Source organism: Ascaphus truei, chromosome 7 (genome assembly GCF_040206685.1).
Source record: "Ascaphus truei isolate aAscTru1 chromosome 7, aAscTru1.hap1, whole genome shotgun sequence".
NCBI lineage: Eukaryota > Metazoa > Chordata > Amphibia > Anura > Ascaphidae > Ascaphus > Ascaphus truei.
In genome coordinates, this window is record NC_134489.1 from 96,906,263 (window position 1) to 96,934,244 (window position 27,982).

The 27,982-nt window shown below is 43.8% G+C and overlaps 1 protein-coding gene across 3 annotated transcripts in view; it reads right to left on the reverse strand.

The window, feature by feature from the left end:
• RAB3GAP1 (RAB3 GTPase activating protein catalytic subunit 1) overlaps positions 1 to 20,781 on the reverse strand; it is a 71,264-nt gene extending 50,483 nt beyond the window's left edge. For all 3 annotated transcript variants that reach the window (XM_075609526.1, XM_075609525.1, XM_075609527.1), the window contains exons 1-15: positions 20,727 to 20,781; positions 20,555 to 20,610; positions 14,957 to 15,032; positions 14,649 to 14,781; positions 14,122 to 14,200; positions 12,110 to 12,226; positions 10,654 to 10,819; positions 9,957 to 10,056; positions 8,001 to 8,082; positions 7,431 to 7,499; positions 6,844 to 6,917; positions 6,143 to 6,235; positions 4,771 to 4,940; positions 2,714 to 2,809; positions 664 to 836 (exon numbers count right to left, since the gene is read on the reverse strand). In XM_075609526.1, the coding sequence (XP_075465641.1) occupies positions 664 to 836; positions 2,714 to 2,809; positions 4,771 to 4,940; positions 6,143 to 6,235; positions 6,844 to 6,917; positions 7,431 to 7,499; positions 8,001 to 8,082; positions 9,957 to 10,056; positions 10,654 to 10,819; positions 12,110 to 12,226; positions 14,122 to 14,200; positions 14,649 to 14,781; positions 14,957 to 15,032; positions 20,555 to 20,610; positions 20,727 to 20,774 (1,532 nt within the window). In that variant the 5' untranslated portion in view covers positions 20,775 to 20,781. The remainder of the gene's footprint in view (positions 1 to 663; positions 837 to 2,713; positions 2,810 to 4,770; positions 4,941 to 6,142; positions 6,236 to 6,843; positions 6,918 to 7,430; positions 7,500 to 8,000; positions 8,083 to 9,956; positions 10,057 to 10,653; positions 10,820 to 12,109; positions 12,227 to 14,121; positions 14,201 to 14,648; positions 14,782 to 14,956; positions 15,033 to 20,554; positions 20,611 to 20,726) is intronic.
• Between the last annotated feature and the right edge of the window lie 7,201 nt (positions 20,782 to 27,982).

Genomic DNA, 27,982 nt, shown 5'->3' on the forward strand with positions numbered 1-27,982 from the left:
TCTGTGTGTGTGTGTGACACCTCTGTGTGTGTGTGTGTGTGACACGTGTGACACGTGTGTGTGTGTGTGTGTGTGTGTGTGTGTGTGTGTGTGTGTGTGTGTGTGTGTGACACCTCTGTGTGTGTGTGTGTGACACCTGTGTGTGTGTGTGACACCTCTGTGTGTGTGTGTGTGTGTGACACCTCTGTGTGTGTGTGTGACACCTCTGTGTGTGTGTGTGTGTGTGTGTGTGTGTGTGTGTGTGTGTGTGTGACACCTCTGTGTGTGTGTGACACCTGTGTGTGTGACCTGTGTGTGTGTGACCTCTGTATGTGTGACCTCACACATTTGAATGGAAGCCACATAACTGTGCTATGACAGGAAAAGCTTACATTGGTTGCGTTAAATGAAGTCCTACAATGAGATAACACATGCAGAGATCTACACTGTTAAAAGTCTCACTTCTCATCTCTTACTGCAAATCTCTCTATGCCTTCTACCGTGACTCTTCCCTTTCTCGCTGCAAAGCGAGCGGTTAGCAGCGCGCATTTTCTGGAAAGCTGAATAACGCCGTTTCCTCCCGTGGGAAATAACGTAGTCGCTGCCCGATGTTTCGCTGCTTAGAGATCACTTCTCAAGTCCGGCGTTTAAAAGTAACTAGCAGGGTTGAATAACCTCACTTACCCCGGAACGAGACAATTGTTCTCCCATCTATAGCGCATCTCCAGCACAAACTCCTGCCATAGGTGGGCCACGCCTCTCACGCCTCCGTGGTAGAAGTTGACCATACACAGACATAGGGCCAGTTTGTATGTGAGGCTGTCTGATGGGGCCGATTTCAGCTGACTGTAAAGGTTCTAGAACAAAAACAATTACAATCTGCACACATCCTTTTAAACATATTTCCCAGACAGGGAATGACTGAAGCACAGTGCTAGTTTGCGTATATATTTCATAAAGGGCATGTTATAACATACCAAGCACTATTTGATTTGAAATTAGCCAGGCAAATTATAACGTGCTAAATATCTGAATAGAGATACTGCTAAATATAATGTGTATTGAAAAGAACAGGATCCATGTAGATGTGTTCTCTGAGCTTTAAAAATGGCAATTCATAACAAGCCTAAAATATACAGTAGCCCCCATTTTCCCTAGGAAAACATTGTGAGATCTTTTTAGCGAGACAAAAAGCATCATCCGTTTGTTTTTCTTAATCTTTTCACTGTCCGTACAATTCCCCATGTAATCTGCTGTAATCTGTAGCAACAGAACGAGAAGAAATACGAAGGATCTGCTTTATTAGGCCAGGTCCCCGCTGGCTACTGCATCGCCCGCTATAGCAGACGCTGCAGGGACAAGAGCCTCCCCACAATGGGGCCGGGCCCGCTGCGAGGGGGAGCTGCCGCGCTGCGCCGACAGTTTCTCCTGCTCAAGAGAATTGAGATCAGGACTCGCGACGGAGCGCTAGGCCACACCCCCGGCGGTTCAGCCAATGAGGGCAAACCTGCAGGGTGACGTCACGGCTGTGCCCCGTCACACCCCCTGCAGACCGGGGGACTCGGCTGCACGCGCTGCCAGCCTGGCAGACGCGCGGGCAGTGGGGCCGCAGCCTTACTGTGCTTTCCTTTTTTGTGTTGCATAAATACTTTATATCATGGAGTAAAACGCCTGGGCGTCGACACAAACTAAGATCATCGACAAGGAGGCGGCGGGAAAGGCCGTGAGTTTTCAGTCTGATTGTGGAACACGGCTCAGTTACACTGACAATTACAGATATTTTAGTTTTAAAAGCACCATTGATTACTCTTTTTTGTAGAAACACACACCTACACCTGTCACACACACACACACACACACACACACACACACACACACACACACACACACACACACACACACACACACACACACACACACACACACACACGTCTCTCTCACACACACACACAAACACCTGTCTCTCTCACACACACACACACACAAACACCTGTCTCTCTCACACACACACACACAAACACCTGTCTCTCTCTCACACACACACACACACACACACACACACACAAACACCTGTCTCTCTCTCACACACACACACAAACACCTGTCTCTCTCAAACACACACACACACAAACACCTGTCTCTCTCTCTCACACACACACACAAACACCTGTCTCTCTCTCACACACACAAACACCTGTCTCTCTCTCACTCTCACTCTCACACACACACACACACACACACACACACACACACACACACACACACACAAACACCTGTCTCTCTCTCTCACACACAAACACCTGTCTCTCTCTCTCACACACAAACACCTGTCTCTCTCTCACACACACAAACACCTGTCACACACACACACACCTGTCACACACACCTGTCACACACACACACACACACACACACACACACACACACCGTCACATAACACCAAACACCTGTCTCTCTCACACACACACACACCTCATATACACACACAAACACCGTACACACAAACAAACCTTACACCCAAACACACACCTGTCACACACACACACACACACAGACGCACACACCTGTCTCACGGAACTAAGATGTTGGTACTCCTCAGTACTTTATGAAAAATCTACAGATTGTATCTTCAGGAAAGTGAACGGATTGTGTGCAAATTATTAGCTGGACAGAAGTAGCAGCCAAACAAATGGACAACACGTTCCCGGGGCACTTTGTGTATTACTAAACTTACATAGTCTTCGCTCTCCCACTGTGACGAGATGTTTCCTGCGGACACACTGCATCGAGTTTCCGATTTATTAAGTGATCTGGCATCAGGGAACAAAAACTGCGGCAAAAGGAAAACAATAGGGTTATAAACCCCACTCCCGACAAATACACGTACACTGTGGTATGAACAGCCAGCTATCGTGCTCTTGTTATTATATAATTACACACACAGAGTTTTACAAGAAAATAAAGCGGCAACCTAAATAATGGAGTGCACTTGATGGCCAGATCTCAACTGAAACACAGGGTTAAAAATATAGTGTGGTTATGCAATGTCAACAAAACTTTAATATACCATCCTCTACTGTTATAATTACCCCCCCCCCCCCCCGCCGCCTTTCCAACAGGTCAGGTTTTCAGTATATCCCAGATTCAGCACAGGTGGCTCAATCAAGTCGAAGACTGAGCCTCTGATTGAGCCAACTGTGCTGAAGCTGGGACTGATTGAGCCACCTGTGCTGAAGCTTGGATATCCTGAAAGCCTGACCTGTTGGGGGGGGGGGGTCTTGAGTACCCCGTCTTATTTCAACAAGCCTGTTAGAATTCTCTTTTGTGTTTCTTTTTCTTTTGGCATTACAGGGTAAATTCCGTTCGGATTTCAGGGGCTTTTAACCACGCGAGATCCGACACACTTTGCAAAGTCAAAATAAGCGGCAGGTCCAGAGAATGTTAGAATCCCATCTTTGGTGGCAATTCTCATGCTTTCCGTCGCATGACGAAAAGAAACACACAAGTAACAGAATAGAGCCGTGCTTTCCCGTTCTTAGGGCTCTCGGAGAATCCTGACTGATATGAAGGGGTCACAGTAAAACTATTTACGCACTTGCCGCGTTTCAGTCGATGAGTAGAGAGAAAAGTTACTCAAAGCACAACATACTAGATACGCATGCAGGCGACAGAACCATTTACAAGGTAAACAACAGATATGATTAATTCACACTCAAGCAACGCTATAGCACTTCCAAACTAACACATCTATTAGCTGCAAAGTTGAATTAATTAAAGAAGGGTCACATTGAGAATCAGTAGGTAAAACGCTCCATGATGCATTTGTAGAAAAAGTACAAAATATGTATTAAAGACACGATGAGAAAAGCTGATGTTTCCGCCCGCATGGGTCTTGAAATGAACCATTTTGTGTCTTATAGGAGCAATACGGGTTAACTTATAAAAAATTGTTGTTACAGGTTTGAAGCAGGGGGTCTCTGGAACTGAACCCCGTTCCTTTCACCTCCGGGGACCCCCTGCTTCCAGAGATACGTAGGCACCCCCTACGGGAGGTAAGCAAGAGTCGGGATGGTGCATAGCGAGACATTAGGGCTGAGATGTAAGGAGGGGCAGAAGAGTGTAAACCTTTAAAAGCGAGGAGGAGAATTGAGTGCGAGATGCGGGATTTGATAGGAAGCCAGGAGACGCCAAGACAGATTTAGGAAAGAGTACGGTGATTCTGGCGGTTATCTACTGGTTCCGATTTGAGAAAGATTTAGCAGTCTCTTGCATTCCTCCGTTGGATGCCATTTCAAGTGCCTAAATATATCAACTTATGATATCATTTTGGTTTCATCTTAATTTCCGTTTGTTTCTGTGGTCATTGAGAATTTACGCTGAAGTGGAGAAACACTCCTGGCTCTGGTTACAACAATAAGAGAGAAGTAGATTGTTTTAGAAGTTAATGGTGCAAAGCAGGAATTAAAAATAAGTAGCAGGACAGAAAGTACTGTATGCGATGCTCCATTACCTCAATGGATTATGGGAATCGGCCCCTGAATTACTGCTCCTGGATCCAATCACACGTTTAATCTTTTTTGCTTATCGGTTTATTATTATTACTGGCTGTCAACTTTCTAGGTTGACGTCTCTTTTATACACATACCTCAATAAAAGTTCATTTTTATTGCTCTCCCATAATCCTTTGAGTTAATGGAGGGTAGCACAGTGCTTCCTTTCCTGCCGTCATTGAGAATTGACAAGAATTCCCAAAGGAAACCACACACTTAATAGTTCAGCCTGGGAGCCTACCAAAAGGATAGCGTTGAGGACATCGGTATTTAGCGGCGATTCGTCTGCCCCTCTGTGCTTGCGGATTTTCTTCTTTGCGCTGTGAACCATGCTCGTCACAGATAACTTATGTATAGGGACGGGGGCCGGCTCCGTTAGCTTCGATAACGCTTGGCTTATATCAGCTACCTCTGAGAATAAAACACACGGATAAGTATGCCTTGTGTTTCTTATTTGCCGGTCCACATTGTAAATAGATGAGCGATATATTGCGCAGCAAGCTTATTTATACTGCTTTAGGCCTCGGATGTAGTGGGCGTGCACGCAACGGAGCGCATGGCGTTGCGCGTCCTGTCAGCCGAGCGATCTGCAGCCGGAGATCCACAGCGACGGGGAGGCATAACGTACGCGTGGCGTCACAGGGCTGGTTCACCCTCATTGGCTGAACCGCTCGTGACCCGGCCGTCACGTAACAAAAACAAAATCATTTGTTTCCTGAAGAATCTGCCGCTCCGTCGCGCTTCCTGGCGTGCGCGCACTATGGCCGGCCTCTTAGATCCCCTGCATTTTGTTTTCGCCACGCGCACTATGGACGCGGCCTTACTGCAAATTCTTACTTTATCACACACGAGCTCATATAAAAAATACTAACTATTTTCTAAAAGGAAATGTGGAAGAGGATTAGTCTTCAGATTGCAATGCTGGCCTCTGGTTTACCAATTGGTATCAACTCTTGTGGAAGTCCTGGTTCAGAGGTGGCCAACTCCAGATCTCAAGGGCCACCAACAGGTCAGGTTTCCAGGACATCCCTGCTTCAGCACAGGCGGCTCAGAGGCTCAGTCTTCCACTGAGCCACTGATTGAGCCCACCTTTACTGAAGCTGGGACTAATTAAACCACCTGTGCTGAAGTAGGGATATCCTGAAAACCTGACCTGTTGGTGGCCCTTGAGGACTGGAGTTGGCCACCTTTCTCCTAGACTATGTAATGCAGACACACGCAGAAAAATATGTCATTGGGATGTTATAGTTCAACACCTTTTGTCAGGGAGCAGCGATTACAAGAAGACACCAATGTGCAGATTTGTTTACAATCTGCAACAAATATTGTAACGTGTGTTAGAAAATGTATCACAGAAATATTGTATCTCAACAGATAAATTAAACAGAGTTTTTAACAATAGACAGATACCAGTCTCACAGGGTAAAGGATGGCAATTATTTGGAAAAAGAAGGTATTATGTTTCATAATTTCTTCCTCAATAATACTCAGTCTAATTTTTTAATCTCCACTGCTACATAAAAAAGACAATCGTTTAAATTTAGCGTAGGTTGAACTTGATGGACATAGGTCTTTTTTCAACCTCATCTACTATGTAACAAATTAATGTTTACCTCTTCCGTTGTCCTCAAAGGCGGACTTTCCCAGAAGCTCATCCGTAGATTCTTTGCGACGACAAAGTTTAAAGAATTCGGAAATAAAATCCCCTATAAAACAAAACAAAAAACCTATTTATTGCACGTTAGTGGAAGCATAGACGTGTTGTACTGTAGGTTAGATTTTCTATTGAACCCACATGAGGTATCCAGGGATGAAATAATAGTGGGCCGAGGTTTGGAAACATCACACCTCTAATGTACGGGAGTTTTCAGAAGTTCTGTAATCTATCATTTCATCCACAAAGAAAATGTCACATTGGTACAGTATGAGCTATCACAACCTACAACAACAACAAAAAGCTACAGTTCATATTCCAGCCAATTAGTAAACTACAACTTAGTATATTTACCATAGGAAATGTATTTGCCATTCTCAGAAATTACATGGAAAAAAACCCTTGGGAATACAGAGAGTTTTCTCCCTGGCACGACATGCTAACCCTTAAGCTGGGCCGCCATCTTTGTTCTGCATTCTGCACACCTTAAACCACGAACCAAGAAGACTGGTACCCGAGCAGCAACAATCAGATTTGTGTGCACACGCCTGGCATATTCTTGGTGCACGTTACACATATTGCTGTGTGCTGTGGTATATTCATCTTCAGGTGTATATTGCTGCGTTAAGTACACTGTTTGTTCTAAGAATGGCCACTTACCCAGCAAGCATTGAGGATTCTCCGCTTTCCTAACTCGGACAGACCACTGGGGAGCTTGAAGAGGATCTAAATCCCTTTAAAAAAATAAATGAAAGACAGTATTCTTGTAGTATGAGAAAAAAGTATGAGTTATTAGTTATTTGGGATTGTAAGCTCTTCGGGGCAGGGACAATTTTCCTAAATGTTACTTTTATGTCTGAAGCACTTCTTCCCATTATATGTTATTTGTATTATTTATATTTTGTCTTGTGTATTACTGCTGGGAAGCGCAATATAAATAAAGATATACAGACATACAGTATAGGATATGGAGGATTATCATGATAGATACAAGTACAGGCGGTGCTCGCATTCCGACATCCTGGTTTCTGACGGACGCATTATCCTACGCCGGACCAGCTTTTCTGACAGTCACCGCTGGCGATTAACATGGGACCCCCAATCCGACGGTCCGTTAACCAACGGCGGTTTGCCGAACGCATTCCGTCGGAAAAGCGAGGACCGCCTGCACAGTGTAATCAGTTTAATAGCAGAATAAAGTAACAAGAACATCAACAGGACTCTGTTAAAGCCACTTTGCCACTTACGAGTACACGTCATTGTCCACAATGATTCCTTCTGTCAGACACGGCCATGTGGTTGCTAAATGAAGCTCACTGGTGGGGTGGGGGAGAGGATGGGGTGTAAGAGGGGGTGGCGGGGGAGAACACAGAGATAAAGAATGATTAGAAATACAAAAGCATACATTTAAACCAGTCCCCAAGAGCTACCAACAGGTCAGGTTTCTAGGACATCCCTGCTTCAGCACAGGTGGTGCAGTCTTTGACTGAGCAACTTGTGCTGAAGCAGGGATATCCTGAAAACCTGACCTGTTAGTAGCTCTTAAGGAATGCAGTTGGCCACCCCTGATTTAGACGAATTAAGTTTTTTTTTTAATAAATGCAATACTAATTACCTCTGAAAACAACATTTCTGTATAAGGCTGAGGGTATGCAGCTGAAGTCCTTCTAAACCAACATATTTACCTAATTTTATACCTACAAAATACAGTATGAGGTCACCGCGTACAGGAACATATCATGCGAGTCGTGTCTTAATTAGGCAACTGCCCTTTTTGGTTGAAATACTTTCAGTTTCTGATCAGCTTCTGATCTCACCTTATAGGATCTTCACAGGCACCAAAGGGAAGCTTCCCAAATTCTAAGCCTCCGACTTCTCCCCCAACAAGTGCATCGATATCTGAACAAAATGAAGGAATGGCGGATATTTTGTGACAAGCATAGGACACACCTGCTACACACACCAAGGCATTTTGCTGCCACTAAGAACTGTAGTACATTTCAGCATCTCTAAGGCCGAGTCCCCAGTCAGCACTGTGGCGCGCGCGCCCGGCGGGGGGGGGGGAGGGCGGCGCATGCACAGCGCTACATTGCGATCTACGGTCTGAGGGGAGAGAGAACGTTTGCGATGGGACGTGGCGGTGGGTTTGCGGGGGCGTGGCCATGACGTCCCGCGGCTGATTCGCCCTCATTGGCTAAACCGCCGGCGGGGGCGTGGCCACGCCTCCGTCACAAACTTTGCTCTAAAATTTCCCTGCCTTCCTGAAACCCTGTCGCGCACCGCAGGGGAAAGGTGCGCGACAAGGTAGGAACTGGGACCGGCCTGACTGGGGGGGCGGGGCTTGAATGCACAGCGCACGCCGAGGAGTGCGCTGTAGAAGTGACTGGGGCTGCCCCCTTAGGCTACGGCCCCGCTGTCTGCGCTCACGTGCAGCTCTGATCCCCCGTCTGCAGTGAGCTGCAGGGGGAAAGATGAGGGGACGTGACGGAGGTGTGGTGGGGGCGGCCATGACATCACCTGCCAGATTCACCCTCATTGGCTGAACCACCGGGGGGGCGTGGCCACCGCCCTCATCGCCAGTATTGAGCTCAATTTTCCTGTCTCGGCTCTTGTCCCTGCAGCGCCCGCCATAGCGGGCAGGCAGCGGGGACCTGGCCTTAGAGCAAATGCATTCTTTTTTTTTTTTTTTTTTTTAAATGGCGATATCCAAAAATGTTTAGCCCTCCTCCAAATATTTTTAAGGTAAGTGTGAAGCAGGGAGTCTCCAAAACTAACCGGTATACAATTCAGCCCCCAAATTGGGAAGGTGCCAAAATGGAGGTTTCAATCCCCCTGCATCAAGACGGCCAATAGGAAGCAGTGATGTCATGTGCTGCGACTTCCGGCTAGCCCGTGTCACGCGGTGGGAAATGTAAAAAAAAAAAAAACACACAGGAAGTACCCGTGGCACCCTCCCCGGTGTCTGGGGAAGCAGGGGGATACCCTGAGCTGAAACCAACGCGGTTCGGATCTGAGGAACCTCTGCTTCCCATACGTGTTAAACAAAAGTATGCATTCATCCTTGCAAAGCAGCAGAACATGTGAAATCTTATATCGCTTATTTTTAAATGTAAATCAGTTCTGTAGCATTACATAATTGTGACTTTTTTTGTATTATTCAACTCTTTATGACATTTTTAATGAGTCTTCATATACTGAGCATCCTTTGATTCCTATAGCAGGTTTCAGCCCACCTCCCCAGCAGCACAATATCTATGCAACACTTTCCTGTTCGTGATCATTTGTTGCCAATGTTCCCAGCAGTTTGAGCTGCAATCTGTAACATTATCTATTGTTACAGCTAATGATAGATAAGGATACACTGTAGCTGCTGAGTTACACTGGCTGAAGCAGCTATTACGTTAGGCACACAATCAGGATTGTGACAGATTTATAACAGGAGCACCAAACGGTTGCCAGCTTAGGTAAGAATGTAGAAATATACCTTGTGCTTTACATATACAGATACAAATAAGAAGAAAAAGTGTGTGGGAGGGAAGAAATTTAGTATTCCAGCTTTAACATCCACTTTTAGTGAATAATCACCTAAATATGTTTTCGCTACATCCTACTTTCCAGCCTCGGTTTTAGAGGCCGGCCTGTTTTGCCGTTCCCCAGGTTACCGGATTTGCCGGAGGTCATTACACAAAGATGCAATCACAGGACGTACAATGGATTTCCCAAGACGATCATTATATATTGGGTACAGCACGTTACTTCCCAAAATCTCCTACCTGGGGGTTGCTGCGGCCAGAAGTACTGCTGCCAGTCTTGGAGAATGTAGGTGAAGCGGATGGCGATGCTAACGGGGGGCAGGGAGGTTAAAGGGCATCCCTAAAAATGTAAAATGCGCTGTAACTGGACGGATTGAAACAGAAAGAATAAACGGGCTTACATTTTTCATGAATGTGTTCTTGCTTTAAATAGTTGAATGCCGTCCCCCAAATACAGTACAATTCGTTGCTTTAAGCCAGGGGAGGCCAACGCCAGTCCTCAAGGGCCACCAACAGGTCAGGTTTTATGTATATATCTGCTTCAGCACAAGTGGCTCAATCAGTGGCTCTGTCAAAGACTGAGCCACCTGTACTGAAGCAGGAAAGTCCTTAAAACCTGACCTGTTGGTGGCCCTTGAGGACTTGAGTTGGCAACTCCTGGCTTAAAGCCCTTCCCTGCTAGAAAGCTCAGCAACGCATTGCGGAGCAAAGTACCGCAGACGGGTTAATATACACTGGTTTTGCTGTGACCTTCCTGTATGAATATTCCTTGGTAACAAAAGTTACCCACTTATGTACTACAGCTGTGGGTTGTGTGTAAGGTTGGATACACTGCATTATTCTCTCTCTCTCATTTCACCCGGCCTGTATCCCAAGCCCGAGAAGGAACCATATACCCACTGAAAGCGCGACAGGACTATCCCTCCATGTTACATACAATTTTGGATTTGAAGATATCGAGGAGCCCAGATAAGTGTGTGTACTGATTCGGCACTTTCCGCAGGTGAACCATCTCGAAATCCGTTCGAACTCCGGGTCCTTGACATTCTCCCACATAAAGCTTCCGCCATTTCTGATGTATTTGCACGAACAGTGGGACCTGACTGCAAGACATCACATACACACCAGTAAAGCACATGTAACCATCGGCTGAACGCTCTGCTTGTGACCTTGGGTAATTCACTCCATCAGCCTGTGCTTCAGGCATCAAATTAGGTTTCCAGGTCCCTTGGGCAAGACACTTCAAAATGACAATATATGCCCCGAGAGGACAACCATATAGTGCAAAGTATTGTTGGCAGTGAACGGGTTAAGGGCTCTATTTTCTCTATAACCCATATGTTTTCCTGCATTTTTCTGTCTTGGTATATTTTTTATTTTATTTAAGCTCTAAAATGAACACACTGCGCTCAAACATTTTCTTGCATGTCAAGGTTTGCAAAACAAAAATGAAGCCGGCAAATGATCATTTAATCGTGTAATAGTTTAATTTAAGAATGGAGGAATTTTCTGTAAATATAATAATGCTTAAAGCGTCTCAAAAACTATTTCGGCTCTGGTTACAACATCCTATCTTATTTTGTTGCTTTTCTCAGAAGCACATTTTTAGCACCGTATTTAAAAGCTCAATAAAAACTGAATGTTCGGCTTGGACTTTTTATTCCTCTGCGTTAAACAGTGTTTAATGAAGGACAAAAAGGGATAAAGTAAGTTTGGAAACCAGTGACACACTGGCACAGGGTGACTAAATAGTCTACGCTTACTGCTCAAAGGTTTGTGGTGGGGTGGGGGACGGGGGGGAGTTTAATTCCAAACCAGAACTTTTTAAACAGTAAAAAAAATAAATGCATATTTAACTATGGAAGGGAAAAAAGCCCTGAAGCAAGAGACACACGGCTCCCATGAGCCGCTGTGACTGCAGCAATAACATACAACGCATCCGTGTTATTTATAGAGGTTTGGCTTACAATACGCAGGTAAAAATCACAGGCCGCCTCTGCCTGGGCTTGTAAGCTGCATCCAGTCTAAAGGCCAGTTCCAACGTCTACTGTAATAGTGATGTCATACAGTTTCAAAACCACAAGGTAAGCAGTGGAGTAAAACCCTAGACTCAGGTCGTCCCGTATGGTTTTGTGGCCTACCCGACTTCCTGAGAGCTTGGTTCCATATCAGGGGAGACTTAACCCTGGTATCTTCCCCATCTGCTCACAATACTGCTCCTTATTTAGGAGTGTGCCGCTACGGTCCCTGCACAATTGTATTTGTTACTTCAAAAAAGATTTGATCTGAAGATCAACCTACAAATTGACTACTCCTATGTACAATCATAATGGGAAGAGAGGGGACAAGGCTGCAAATGCATCTCAGAGAGGATTGATTTGTGTCATACTCACCAGCCAGTGTTTCCTAATGCAATTGAAATTGAACTCAAGAGAAGGTTGCACTTGGATTCACTAATAACGGCATCGTTGGCGGCTGGTGTAATTACCACAAACTCACGCATCCCGTACCTGTAGAACAGGAAATGTTAGGCTGAAGTTAGCAGCTCAACAAGCATCTCAAAAGTAGTTTTGTCAGATCCAGGATCAAAGCGGACGTTTACAGGAGAATATTTCATTCGTCATTTGGTGTAGGAGCAATTATACATATTTCCAAAAGAAGCCCATTACAAACGGTGTGACCACAAAGAAAGAAAAGGGCCACTCCTGTAGTTCAAAAAGGGACTTGTGCTAAAATAAAACTGCTCATCAATGGCTGACGGTCATTGATGGAGAAAAAATTTGTGTGCCGAGTACGCACATTGTAAGTGAAACTTTTTTGTCTTTTGTCACAGAAATTATATTTGTGATGGTGATGTTTTTAATTCAATGAAAGAGATTCGAGAGTATAATTTATTATATTTATGTGCTGAAATTTCCATACTATCACTTGGAATACATGAAATACAGCGGAACCCCGTTATAACGCGGTCCTCGGGGTCCACAGAATGAGACCGCGTTAAAAATTTCGCCGGCATCCGCAGCTCTCCCTACTTCATCAGGCTGCATCCACGTGCGCGGCACTTACGCTCGAGTGCAGAGGAGGGTCACATTGGGGTGTGTGTGTGTGTATGTGTGTCCGTTAGCAATAAAGCATTGAATGTTTAAAAAAAAAAAAAATGGAGATGGTTTTAAATCGTGAGCCATGCTCAGACCGCGTTATAAGTGGATCCGCATTGTAGCGGATCATGCTATAACGGGGTTGAGCTGTAATTGGCTTATAACTAAAGTAAGATGCATATATTTTGGATTGTAAAGTATCTAAATGCCGTTACTCTAAAAAGTCTTTCATTCAATGTAAATCATAAAAATCAAAACACAATTTGACGAAACCCAAAACAAGTTTGACTTAGAACGCTATATTATATTAATCTATACACAATTCATGAGTAATTTATTTACACACCTTGCATGTTTTTCACTTTGCTTTTTGTTATTGTAAGTGGTAAATTTCTAAAATGTTTGTTATTTGCACTTTTATATTTATACTCATTGTGAATGTCTGTGTGTGTGTTACTTCCAGGGCTGTACAGCTTACAGAGACTGAAGTACAGTGCCTGTCATCTATACCAGGGGTTGCTGGGACTTGTAGTCACTCAGGCCTTCCCTTTTGATTTCCTTTGAAGGCTTGTCATCCGGCCCCCGAACTACAACTCCCAGCAGGCAGCCAACAAACGACAATGATGTCACTTCCGGTACTGCACATGCGCAGTCCCTCACTTCCGTTTCAATTTTCGTCCACATGCAGTGCATTTAGGTGCAGTGGCAGCAAAGAAGTTTCACTTCAAAAGAAAGAATTAAAGCACCAAGTTTAAAACAAAATAAACTAATGAAAAACTAAAAATAAAAAGTACAAAATAAATGCCTGGAGAAACAAAGCAGTATAAGAGAAACACCACCAATGCATGGGTCTCCGTCTTAAAGCGCTACGGAGAAACCTCATGGGTGGGTGTTTCTCTCCTACTCCCCATGTATCCCCATGTATTTATTTTGTATGGTTTTATTTGGTTCTGCATTAAAGTTTATTTTGTTCTAGACCCAGTGATCTCCAGTCCCTGTTTCTTTCTTAAAGTGTAGCCAAGGATTAATGTGGATTATTATTTGATTCTTGAATTAACAGCAAATGAAGAATACTCAATGCAATATAAATCCTCATCTAATGTAATCTCTGCATCACAAACAATGGTGCTTGACTATGGTTCTCTTGGAATACCTCATAAAAAGCAGTTTAGTCAAACGTGATTTTTCTTTTATCTGTGGTGAATTTAGGATACATTTGTTTTTGCTTTAGGACAGTTAACACCACATGTTTACGTATATTACGTCAAAAGCTTTATGGGATAGGAACAAACACAATGAATACGTACCATCTGACCAAACAGTGAGCTATAGGTGGGAAGTCATTGTTTGTGCACAGCAGATCCTGCATGCAGACTGGAAGGGCGTCTGAAAAAAACCACATGTACGTTACACATTTTTACTTGTATAGCAGCAACAATGTTCGCACGGCTTTACAAAAACAGGCATTAAAATACAGGGCAATAATATGCAATAAGAGCATCAATAGGAAACCCTGCCCCGCAGAGCTTACAATCTAAGAAGTACTCTCTGTTGGGTGACTAACACACATTAGGGGAAACAGTAAGTGCAGGGCAGGGAAATGCCTCTTCCGGTAACACAGAGCATTGGATCTACCAGGACAACCTAACAATACCAGGGCTGTTAAGCGTGGAAAAGAGTTGATGAGGGCGATTGCAAAATCATGAAAGACATGAGTAAGCACATAAGAAACGGTTATCTAGAAATCGACATGATACAGGGACAGAGCAGCATCCGTAGGTAGCAAAAGATACTGTAATAACAAACAAACTAGTATCTGCAAGGAAGTGACTACCTTCTCCTAAGTCTTCCTTCTCTTCTTTCTCACAGGATTCTTGTAGAAAATAATGATGCTTAATAGAGAATTTGAAGTCAGCAAAACAAACTTCATCTCCCTTCTCTTCCCAAAAGCCAGTGGTATATTCACCCTGCATAACGGAACAACTGTGTCAGACCTCAGCTTTATAACGCACCGAACAGAACACCCAATATAAAGCCAAATTAAACCCATTCCCAGAAGTGGCGTCCAGTACAATAGAAAGGAAACAATATATATACTGTATTTATTTTCATTGAAGAAAATATAAATAATGGCAGCCAAACCTTCTCTGGAGGTTTTTTTGAAGAGTCTCCAATTAATTTCCACTCGTTCAAAACCTCTTCAACTTTTGAGATAAATCTGGCAGAAACAAAAGATCAAATTAATATCACGGCAAAATAAAGGGAAATGTTAGCTGCCGTGTTACAGAGCTGGAGAGGCCAGCCGTGTGAGGGCCAGCCGTGCGAGGGCCAGCCGTGCGAGGGCCAGCCGTGCGAGGGCCCAGACGTGCGAGGGCCAGCCGTGCGAGGGCCAGCCGTGCGAGGGCCAGCCATGGGAGAGCCGGCCAGCCATGCGAGGGCCAGCCATGTGAGGCCCGCCATGTGAGAGCCAGCTATGTGAGGGCCAGCCATGCGAGGGCCAGCCATGCGAGGGCCAGCCATGCGAGGGCCAGCCATGGGAGGGCCAGCCATGGGAGGGCCCGCCATGTGAGAGCCAGCCATGTGAGGCCCGCCATGTGAGAGCCAGCCATGTGAGGGCCGGCCAGCCATGTGAGGGCCAGCCATGTGAGGGCCAGCCATGTGAGGGCCAGCCATGTGAGGGCCCGCCATGGGAGGGCCCGCCATGGGAGGGCCCGCTATGGGAGGGCCAGCCATGTGAGGGCCCGCCATGGGAGGGCCCGCCATGTGAGAGCCAGCCATGTGAGGGCGAGTCATGTGAGGCCAGCAATGCGAGGGCCAGCCATGGGAGGCCCAGCCATGTGAGAGCCAGCCATGTGAGGGCGAGTCATGTGAGGCCAGCAATGCGAGGGCCAGCCATGTGCGAGGACATTTCCCATAAAAGATGGAATCCGCGATGATTGCCTCTTGCTGTGACGGGACGGCACTCCAGAGGAAACAGACAGTATTTTGGGAGCTTTTTCAGCGGTGTATGAAATGGCTGCATATTTTCCTATAGCAGGTCATTGCTTATTGTGCATTTAACACATTGGTAGAATATAATTTCGAAACATAGAATATGATTAAAAAAGGAAGGTGTTTGAGTGATAAATACTGTATTAAAGTAATTCATAATTACGGGAAACAGACACTTTGAGCACAGTTTATTTTGTTAAAGGTAGACCAATATTAATCCAATAATACATCATGATCCCTACTAACACATTAGAAATATACAACAGTATAGTCCAGTTTGTATGTTATATTATTAACTAAACTGTATATTGAGTGATCAGTCTATTTTGAAGCAATTCCTTAGCTCATGTACTGCTGTCAATGTAGATCGGGGTGGGCAACTCCAGTCCTGAAGACCCACCAACAGGTCAGGTGTTCAGAATACCCCTGCTTCAGCACAGGGGGCTCAATCAGAGGCTCAATCAAAGACTGCACCACCTGCGCTGAAGCAGGGACTGATGGCGTCACCTGTGCTTCCCTATGATCCTAGGAAGGACTTCACCTTAGCTCAGGGGTGGGCAACTCCAGTCCCGAAGATGCAGTCTTCAACTTAGCCACCTGTGCTGAAGCAGGGATATCCTGAAAACCCGACCTGTTTGTGGCCCTTCAGGACTGCAGTTGGCCACCCCTGATATAGTTCTATCTTACAGGAAATATTTAGTTAATAAATGGAGTCGTTTAACCAATAAACGCAGATGTGTGCCATTTTCTTTGCACACCCACCCCTAATTCCTACCATGATAATTAGGTACAGCCAGGAATCTATAGAATTGAAAGTAGATCTCCATAGATTTGAAGAAAATCTCACTCTTTGAAGTCAAAAGAAAAGCACCAAAAATTTCATTTTTGGTTAACAGATACTTTTTTACTTTTTGGGGGGTGGGAGGGGCTTCGCGTATATTTCTTTAAATCGTCTGAGATTTTCAGTTGTGCTTTTCCTATCAGGATTAAAAAAGAAATAAATACAGGAGCTATGCCTTAATGGCCATGTGGCAATCCGTAGCCTTAATGGTAACAGACACACACGAGTTGAACCAATCCGAGTAGACATCATTTGGAAGGCCCACTCTTCTGAAAGCCCCCAACAATGTTATAGGATTATACAAATTGAGGGAGTCCCCCATTGGTCATATTTTCATCCTTGCCACAAAGATATATTCGACCACACTTTTGCAAAGGTATTATTTCTTAGCCTTGTTTTAAAGTACTCTTGGTGCTTACTGAGGTGTGTACAGCATCAAATACTGCGCTGTACAGTTGAGGAGAATGACAATAATAATTATGAGTATGGTGGTGATAATGATGCTGCTCATGAATTTTGGTGGTAGTAATAGTAAGGATAAAGGCGGCTGTGATGATAATGATAGATGGGCACGGCGACGAGAAAGATGGGCACGGCGGCGAGAAAGATGGGCACGGCGGCGAGAAAGATGGGCACGGCGGCGAGAAAGATGGGCACGGTGGCGGTGATAATTATTGATGGTAATGCTACTGATGGCTATGATCATAATAATGACGGCAATAAAAATGTGTGGTAGTGATGATGTTAACAGCTGTTGTGAGGAGATGATGGAGAGGATGTTGATGGCTAATGATGGTGATGACATTTATGGTAAGAAGGATTGGGATGATGGTACGGGGATTGGGATGATGGCGATAAATTGTGGTACGGAGGATTTGAATGATGATATTGATGGTTGTATTGATAAATGATCTTGATCGCTACGGCGAGTATGAGGACCATGATGATGTATGTTTGTCTTTATTTATATAGCGCCATTAATGTACATAGCACTTTACAGTAGTAATACACGTGACAATCATAAATAACAAATACAAATAACAGATCATGGGAATAAGTGCTTCAGACATATAGGTGACATTTAGGAAGAGGAGTCCCTGCTCCGAAGAACAACATACAGAGACTGTAGGAGGGCATTCTGGTAAGTGCGTCTGCAGGGGGCCAAGCTTTATGTATCATGTGTATAGTATTAGCCCAGGTACTACTCATATGCTTCTATAAGCAAGTGTGTCTTCAGGTGGGTCTTAAAGGTGGATAGAGAGGGTGTTAGTCGGGTATTGAGGGGAAAGGCATTCAAGAGGTGTGGGGCAGTCAGTGAGAAAGGTTTAAGGCGGGAGAGAGCTTTAGATACAAAGGGGGTAGAGAGAAGACATTCTTGAGCAGAACACAAGAGCCGGGATGGTGCATAACGAGAAATTAGGGCTGAGATGTAAGGAGGGGCAGAAGAGTGTAAAGCTTTAAAAGTGAGGAGAATTGAGTGTGATATGCGGGATTTTATAGGAAGCCAGGAGAGGGATTTCAACAGGGGAGACGCCGAGACAGATTTAGGAAAGAGTAGAGTGGCAGAGAATTTTTTTTTTTTTTTAAACCTTAGCCCATCTAGTCCTTACTAGACGGCCAAGAAAAATAAGGGAAATCGACGTAGGGGGGAGATACCGGTTGGGCAAACTCTTGTTGAACACAGTGACATCAGACAAAAAGGAGCAACCAGAGGAAACCAAACACTTCCAGAGTCTCCACTCACCGGGTTTACAAACTACTTTTAAAGACACATATAGGTGTCATATGGAGATAACAAAACAAATTATCCCTATTCAACCCTTAAACATGTTACTTCCAGTAGTACACCTATCCTCTCGAACACTGAAAACACAAAACATCACAAGGCTCACAAACAGAGGCATTATTAGTAAGCGAAAAGACCAACCAAAACGTTTGACTTTTTAATAGATGCCAAATTGTCTTCCAAGACTTTGCTATGAAGCTGGCAGCAGGCTTCACATAACAGCCGTTTCCCTGGACAATCTTCAGGCAACACAGACGCACCGTCGTCGCAATCCTCTGTTTCCTCATACTGATGTTTGTGGGGAGGATATATAATGATTATGATGATGTACATGGTTGTAGTGACCATAGATAGAGATGATGATAGTTGTCGTGATAATAATGATGATGATAGTGATGCTGATGCTTGTGGTAATAATAGATAGTGATAATGAAGGTTGTGATAATACTAATGATAATGGTGAGAATTGGGTAATCATTGATGTTAATGGTAATGATAAATGACTATTATGATGGTGACAATGGTTATGGTAGTAGTGATAATGATGGTTGGTGGTGGTTATAATGATGGCTAGTGCTGATGATGGGGATGATGATGGCTGGTGGTGATGATTATATCGAATGGTGATGATGAAGTTGGTTGTGGCGAGTGTGGTGGTGGTTGAGGTAATGATAGGGTTGGTGATGGTGATGGTTGTGGCAATGATAGATAGTGGTGGTAAGGATTATGATGATGATTTTGGCAATGATTGATAGTGGTGATGATGATTACAGATAGTGATGGTGGTAGTTGGGATGATACAGTGATAATTATCATGGTTGTGGTAATGATATATAGTGATGGTGGTAGTTTCTGTAATGACAGACAGTGATGATGATGATAATGTGCTCGGACACTTCACTCGTGACAGGTATACGTGTTAAATAAACAGTAAGAAAGGACTGATAATTTGGGGACACTATGTGTGAGAATTCGAGTACACCAGGTCTCTGTGTCTTGTTTGTGTGCTCAACCTTTCGTGAGTGTAAACTACACTTTAATTGGAGCACAGTATAATGAATGACATGAACCACAATGTCCTCACCCTAGATCAAGCAGAAAGTAAAGAAACCAGGGAAAACTATTTCCACAGCAGTTGCTATCCACCTGTCCCAAACTAATAAAAAAATGTATGTGTGTCTGTACTATAAATCAATCAAAATGCTGAAAACAGCGCAACCAATGTGACAGAATGAGAGAGAGAAAGAGAGGGGCGCATGTGATGCAAACAAATAACCTTTATATGGAAATGCAAGCGAAAATGGCATTTAAAACATTTAAAAGAAGAGGATAAATTGCCCGAGTAGATGGTGATGCCCTATTCAGGGGGCTTTGTTTGTCCCTCACGACCTTTGCAGACGTCTTCCGTTGGTCCCTGGGTATAGTAGGGCTGTGTATGATGCAGGGGATAGTTATACTGCAGGATACAGTAGGGCTGTGTATGATGCAGGGGATAGTAGGGATAGTTATGCTGCAGGATACAGTAGGGCTGTGTATGATGCTGGGGATAGTAGGGATAGTTATACTGCAGGATACAGTAGGGCTCTGTATGATGCAGGGGATAGTAGGGATAGTTATGCTGCAGGATACAGTAGGGCTGTGTATGATGCTGGGGATAGTTATACTGCAGAATACAGTAGGGCTGTGTATGATGCAGGGGATAGTAGGGATAGTTATGCTGCAGGATACAGTAGGGCTGTGTATGATGCAGGGGATAGTTATACTGCAGGATACAGTAGGGCTGTGTATGATGCAGGGGATAGTAGGGATAGTTATGCTGCAGGATACAGTAGGGCTGTGTATGATGCAGGGGATAGTTATACTGCAGGATACAGTAGGGCTGTGTATGATGCAGGGGATAGTTATGCTGCATGATACAGTAGGGCTGTAGCCTGTGTATGATGCAGGGTATCGTAGGGATAGTTATGCTGCAGGATACAGTAGGGCTGTGTATGATGCAGGGTAGAGTAGGGATAGTTGTGCTGCAAGATACAGTAGGGCTGTGTATGATGCAGGGGATAGTAGGGATAGTTATGCTGCAGGATACAGTAGGGCTGTGTATGGTGATGTGTCAGTATCTCACCTCTCCCATTCGGAAGCTGTGGTGAAGTCTGTGATCTCAAACACCTCGGACTCGGGCTGTACACGGGAGGAAAGGAAACGGGTCACTCGGGGGAGACATGAGAGAAACACGGAATAAACGTTACAGAAAAACGTTACAGAAAAACCAGGACCCGGAGCATCCGGGAACTCACATCACTGTCCGCCGCCATCTTGGGAGGGGTGACGTCGGCGCACTGCATGCTGGGAAGCCGGAACTAGATCAAAACAGTGTGTCAGTCCAGGGGAAGGAGGGGGAGAGTATGATCAGGGATAGAGGGGGTGGTTGTTTAGGAGAAGGGGGGGGAGTATGATCAGGGATAGAGGGGGTGATTGTTTAGGTCAGGAGAAGGGGGAGAGTATGATCAGGGATAGAGGGGGTGATTGTTTAGGAGAAGGGGGGAGAGTATGATCAGGGATAGAGGGGGTGATTGTTTAGGAGAAGGGGGGAGAGTATGATCAGGGATAGAGGGGGTGATTGTTTAGGAGAAGGGGGGAGAGTATGATCAGGGATAGTGGGGGTGATTGTTTAGGAGAAGGGGGGAGAGTATGATCAGGGATAGAGGGGGTGATTGTTTAGGAGAAGGGGGGAGAGTATGATCAGGGATAGAGGGGGTGGTTGTTTAGGAGAAGGGGGGACAGTATGATCAGGGATAGAGGGGGTGATTGTTTAGGAGGAGGAGGGGGGGAGTATGATCAGGGATAGAGGGGATGATTGTTTAGGATGAGGAGGAGGAGGGGGGAGCGTATGATCAGGGATAGAGGGGGTGATTGTTTTGGAGAAGGGGGGAGAGTGTGATCAGGGATAGTGGGGGTGATTGTTTAGGAGGAGGAGGGGGAGAGTATGATCAGGGATAGAGGGGGTGATTGTTTTGGAGAAGGGGGGAGAATGTGATCAGGGATAGTGGGGTTGATTGTTTAGGAGGAGGAGGGGGGGAGTATGATCAGGGATAGAGAGGGTGATTGTTTAGGAGGAGGAGGGGGGGGAGTATGATCAGGGATAGAGAGGGTGATTGTTTAGGATGAGGAGGGGGGGGGGGGGACCTCTAGCAGAATCACCTGAATAACTGGTTTAAATATTCACAGCTATTTTATTATATTTGTATCATATAGTTTTATACGTACAAACAATTGCGCTTAGAAGCTTGTGCTCCCGTATACAATGAGTCTCCTTTGATGCCAGAGCATTCGCATTGATTACTGTAACCTTGTTTTCTTTGGCCTCCCTGACTCTGCTTTCTCCCTTCTAATCTGTTGAAAATGCTGCCCCCGAATCATCGCCAGCTCTTCTAAGCGCTATCTGCTTCTGACCTGAACTTTCTCTGCTGGCTTCCTATTCATTTCTGTATAAACTACAAAAGTATCCTCCTTTCTTTCGAGGCTCTACACTCCTCTTCACCTCCATACATCTCGACTCTGATCCCTCGTTACACACTTACTTGTGTCTTACGTTCAACCCAAGAATATCTCATCTTTGCACCTTTTACCTCAACAGCCTTCTCATTTATCACCTCTACCACCTCTACAGCCCTCTCATGTCTCACCTCTACATCTCTCCCTACCTATGGACATTCTTCTACTCAATATATGTCAAGCACCTTCTCGTTTTATTTTTAAATCACAGCTGACAATTCACCTCTTAGAAGACAAATCTCATTAAATGATCTATGGCTACAGTACTGACTGCAGATGCACTTGACTTCCTCGATTTGCAATTTTAGTCCAACTGTCTGTGAGTCTCCCAATGGACCACTCAGATTGGGGGCAGTGTCTCCCTTCTCTTCTGTTGCCTGTTACTTGCTGCTCTTATCCCCATTGCTTGTACTTATTTCCCCTGGATTTAAATTGTGTAGAGGGCTGTGCACACTGTTGGCGCTGTATAAATAAAATGATACATACATACTCATTGAAGCACCGAGAGAGAAGTCTCAGGTTTTCTGCAGGCCACTTGGGGACCAGATCTGCCACTTGAACATCTGTGTTTTAAAATCTAAATATTGCTAATAATGGTAGTACAGTTGAAACCTGATTTGGAAAGCTGTGTACACGATAAATGAATCTATGAAGAATCCTAATGTTGGTCCCCTAAAAGGTTCACAACCTACAAGAATATGCCAATCAGAATTGTAGGCGTGAAAAATCTCAGGGTCACGATAAATGTAGATTAGAGCCTTTTTTTTCAATGGACAATATCACCTGATCCTTCGTTTTGGGAAGGTCCTCTAATCCAGCTGGAAAATCAAGGAAAGAGAACAACCGTAGTGTAAAACCTTGTACTAGAATAATAAAAAGATTAAAACTTACACGTTACACTCACACACGTAAGGGAATACATTGCTTTGTGACGCATAAAGGTTTCCCGGAGTCTCCTTCAGGTAGAGCTGTGTTGTCTGTTCTTCCTGCACTTCCACAGCTCCTCGATTGTAACTCGGGTCTCCTTATGCTGTTATCAGGGATCCATGGTACTGTCCAGTATGCAGTCCCTCTGGCCACCCTGACTGTCCAGCATGCAGTCCCTCTGGCCACCCTGACTGTCCAGCATGCAGTCCCTCTGGCCACCCTGACTGTCCAACATGCAGTCCCTCCGGCCACCCTGACTGTCCAACATGCAGACCCTCCAGCCACTCTGTCTGTCCAGCATAAAGTCCCTCCGGCCACCTTGACTGTCCTGTATGCAGTGCCTCTGGCCACCCTGACTGTCCAGTATGCACTCCCTCCGGCCACTTTTACTGTCCAGCATGAAGTCCCTCTGGCCACCCTGACTGTCCAGTATGCAGTCCCTCCGGCCACCCTGACTGTCCAGTATCCAGTCCCTCCGGCCACCCTGAATGTCCAGTATGCAGTCCCTCCGGCCACCCTGACTGTCCAGTATGCAGTCCCTCCGGCCACCCTTGCCCAATCTAATCTCTTGGAAAGTCTGAATCTTTGGAGCGGCGTTATATCAAAGGGATGTAAAGTATTTCTGTACCTTTATTAATTAGTCTGAACTTTACATGTGTGAAGATTTTGCTCTTAATCTTTATATTGCCACACCTACAAGGAATCTACAGTACTTAAGACTAATTACTGATTTGTGGTACTCTCCCAAAGTGTCACTAGTAGTAACAAAGGAAGGAGGGGGGTAGGGGATATGATACCTTTTATTGGACCAAGTAGTTGAAATGTTACAAACGTTCCAACCTCTATCACTAGGTGGCAGCATAACCCAAGTGCAATCACACTATCACAAATATGATCCCATGAGACAGCATTGCTTGTTACGTTTTAAAAAAGAAATGTAGAATGGATTTGTCATTTCACCTCTTACTAACTATTAGTATTTGGGTTTCTCTGTAAAATAAGAGAAAAACTCCTTAATCTGAAAAATGAATTTGAGAATAATAATAATATGTAGATTAATATTTATATGAATTTATTGATGTATTTATAAAAATGTTTTACCAGGAAGTAATACATTAAGAGTTACCTCTCGTTTTCAAGTATGTCCTGGGCACAGTGTTATGATGACAGATACATGGTTACAAAGACATAGTTACATTCAGTGAGCAGGGTTATACATTATATACAAACATAGCATGCACAGTTAAAGATAATATATATTATAGGCGTATGTAACAGTTACAGACCTGATTAAAATGTGAGACAGCTTTAGTTATGAAAGAACTTAGACTGGTGGTGGCTGAGAGTCTCTGGTAGATTGTTCCATTTGTGAGGTGCACGGTAAGATATGGAGGTGCGGCCGGATACTTTGTTGAACCTTGGGACCATGAACAGACTTTTGGATTCAGATATCAGATAACTGCTTCATGTGTTAGTGGTGAGGAGCTTGTACAGATAGACAGGTAGCTTGTGCAGATAGATGGGTAGCTTGGATCACATCCATACGTGAGAACATCTATATATATATATATATATATATATATATATATATATATATATATATATATATGAACTAACAAAACAAGAGAAAGCAGCGCCTCAATGGGTATAAATGGTGATAAAATTATTATATGTGGTGTTAATATCAATAACAATATGATTAGTGTCAGTGCCTGCGTGTGAAACAATAAACATATTCAATTAAATAACTTAAGATTAACGCAATACAGTAATGTGCAAAAAGAAAAAAAAGTGAAAAACCAGTCCTTTGTGAAATAGTTCGTCAATGAAATTAATGACGTAGGTGCAGGGGGTCTCCGGCTGCTCTCAAGAGGATGAACCACATCCTATGGAATCTGTAGAGGAGAAAGAGAAGAGAGCGCACGCCCTATAGTATAAAACTGTATATTTAATGATGGGAAGGGGGAGAGGGGGAAAAATATCACTCACAAGGGTAAAGGAGTTAAAAGCATGTCGTGATTATATCACCACCATCCGGTATCTTTGCTTGACTCAGATGTCCGTCAGTCTCTGGATGATGGAGGATCCGTGATCATCAGGATGTTTCAGAGCGTGAAAGAAGTACACCGGAATTGTGTTGGAGTCCTCAGAGAATCTCCTAGCTGTATGGTCTCAAGCTGTTAGACGCACGAACCGGCCTGTTCATGCGCACACGTGATGACGTAATGTCCGTACGTGACGTATTGCGTGATGACGCTCCCTGACGCGTTTCGTCACACTCGGGCGACTTTCTCAAAGGGTGATGGGAAGGGGCTGAACTCATGGAGTATATATACACTATTGGTAACATAGCAACCCCTAAAACAGCTGAACGGGATGTTACATTAAAGAAAGCTTAATCAACTGTTGAAAACCACAATAGGGACTATACATATGCAGATTAAAGGAATAATTAACCAAAATATATATGTCGGTGGGCTTATAACAGAAAATGTGTGTCTTACGGAGGGAATTGACATTTACTAATAAAATTAATAATAAAAAGAATGCAATGGAATGAATACCACTGTATATTAAAGAGAAAATATAAATAAAATAAATGTATATAATTAATAAATTTGACTATAATGAAAGTATATGTATATAATTTAAATATATGTACGTATCTCTCTATGGTGGTTTCCAAAAAATGATGATACTACTGCTGAACTGTATAATGTCTGTACTGAAGGTTATATCAGAGAATCGATATTAACAACACACTACTGTATATTGAACAGTGTGGACAGAATGGACTAAAACTCTATATACTCATTACTACAAATCCATTAAATAAAAAACATAGAATAAAATATTGAATAAAATACATTGAATACAAAACAAGGGGGTGAATGGAGAGGTGGACATATATCAAATATCCAAAGCATAATCAATAAATATACCCATTTTCATACCTGAACACACATACATATATATATATATATGTATATATATACATGTAGAGGTATCAGTACCGTGTTAGCCGAGCTTCAATAATCAAAAAATAAATAGATGATACCGTTCTGTGGCTAACGAAATGCTTTTATTTGTGCGAGCTTTCGAGATACACTGATCTCTTCTTCCGGCGATGTTACAATGAATGAAGCAAGGATAACTTAAAAACAGTGTCTCTTGGAATGTTATCTGTGCTTCTCCTTCCCCCGGTGTGGATGTGTTTTATGGCTAGAGGTGTCAAAGGGTAACTGAAAGCAAGTGAAGAAAGAGTGTGTATGTGTATCAGTGTGAATAAAAATGAATGGAGAGCCCACAGTATAAACAGTGCTCTACACAAGGTGTGTGTGGAGTGAGAGGGATATAAATGGTGTGGGTGGGTGTGGAAATGTGAGAGTTTGTAGCACAACTAAAAGTGTGTGTGGATACTATGTGGTCCCTATTGGTGTATATGGATGGAAAAATAAGGAGTATTAGTATGTGTGAGAGACAGCTGTGTGTGCATACATATAGCACAGTATGTACAGACATGGCCTTTAGCGCTCATGGGAAGAGAGTTCGCTAGTGTCAGTAATGACTCATAAAATTTCGATCTCTGTTTAGGCCACTGCTAAGTGTCCCGAACAGTTGCATAAATTTGTATTCATGCAACCGTCTCTCTTTCGGGGTTTTAAGATTACCTTTGAGTATGGCAACCCTCAGATCGTTCATCTTATGGCCAGAGTCAGAGAAATGTTCGCCAACAGGACTGCATCGCCACAGCATCACACGCGGAACAAGAGACAGTCCTGTTGGCGAACATTTCTCTGACGTTGTTGGGATCCTGGTTATGTCTAAATTTGAAGTATCGTGAGACACTATGTGTATTTAATCCTTTTATGACATTTCTCCTGTGCTCCAGGAAGCGAGTACCCAAGGACCTAGTGGTGCGACCAACATATTGTTGACCGCAACCACACTGGATAAGATAAATGATGTAGGTACTTAAACAGTTAATATAACTTGTAATGAGATGTGTTGTCCCTCTGATAGCTGAAGGAAATTGGGATTTATTTAGGATGTGTCTGCATGTAATGCATCTACTGTGTCCACATTTATGATTCCCCACAGGGCCCCTACTAGAAAGTGTAGATGATTGAACTGTCTTAAGTTTGGTAGGGGCCAGGATACTTTTAATGCATCTTGCCTTCCTATATACTATAGAGGCTTTTTCTGGCAGGAAGGACCCCAGATGGGGATCACACTTTAGGATGCTCCAATGATTGTTGAGGATTTTATCAATGGATCTAGAGGACTGATTATATGTGGTAATAAACCTCACAGAGGATGAATCGGTCTTGAATGATTCTCTCGGAGCATCATAACTGGTGCGTATAGCTTTCTTGGATTTAATTTTGGACTTATTGAGTAAGTCTATCCTGTCCATAGAACCAACTTTGCTGAGGGAGTCGGACACCAGAACGGGATCATAACCTTTGGACAAGAATTTTTCCCCAAGTATATCAGACTGACTCAAAAAATCAATATCTCTGGTGCAGTTTCAACGTAATCAGTGAAACTGCCCCAGAGGAATATTGTTGAGCCACCGTTTGTGGTGATTACTGGACGCATGAACATAACTGTTAACAGATACAGACTTAAAGTGGGTGGTAGTGATGATATTAAAGTCTGAATCTGCTGTAAGGACTAAATCAAGAAATATTGTTGATACTGCATCAATAGCAAATGTAAATTTGAGTCCAAATTGGTTATCACTGAAGGAACTTAGAATACTAGAGAACACTGACTCCTCACCATCCCAAATAATAATGATATCATCTATAAAACGGCCGTAGTACACAAGCCCAGCCCCAAGCTGTTGGTTGAGCCACACAAATGTCTCTTCCCAGTGACCCATGAAGAGATTGGCGTAGCTAGGGGCGAACCTCGTGCCCATTGCCGTTCCACAGATTTGCAAATGAAAAGTGTCATCAAATAAAAAATAATTGTGCGTTAGAATGAAATGAATACTTTGCAGAATAAAGTGTTTGTGTTTATCTGGAAATGATAAGTCCTTGTCAAGCCAATATTTGATGGCCTC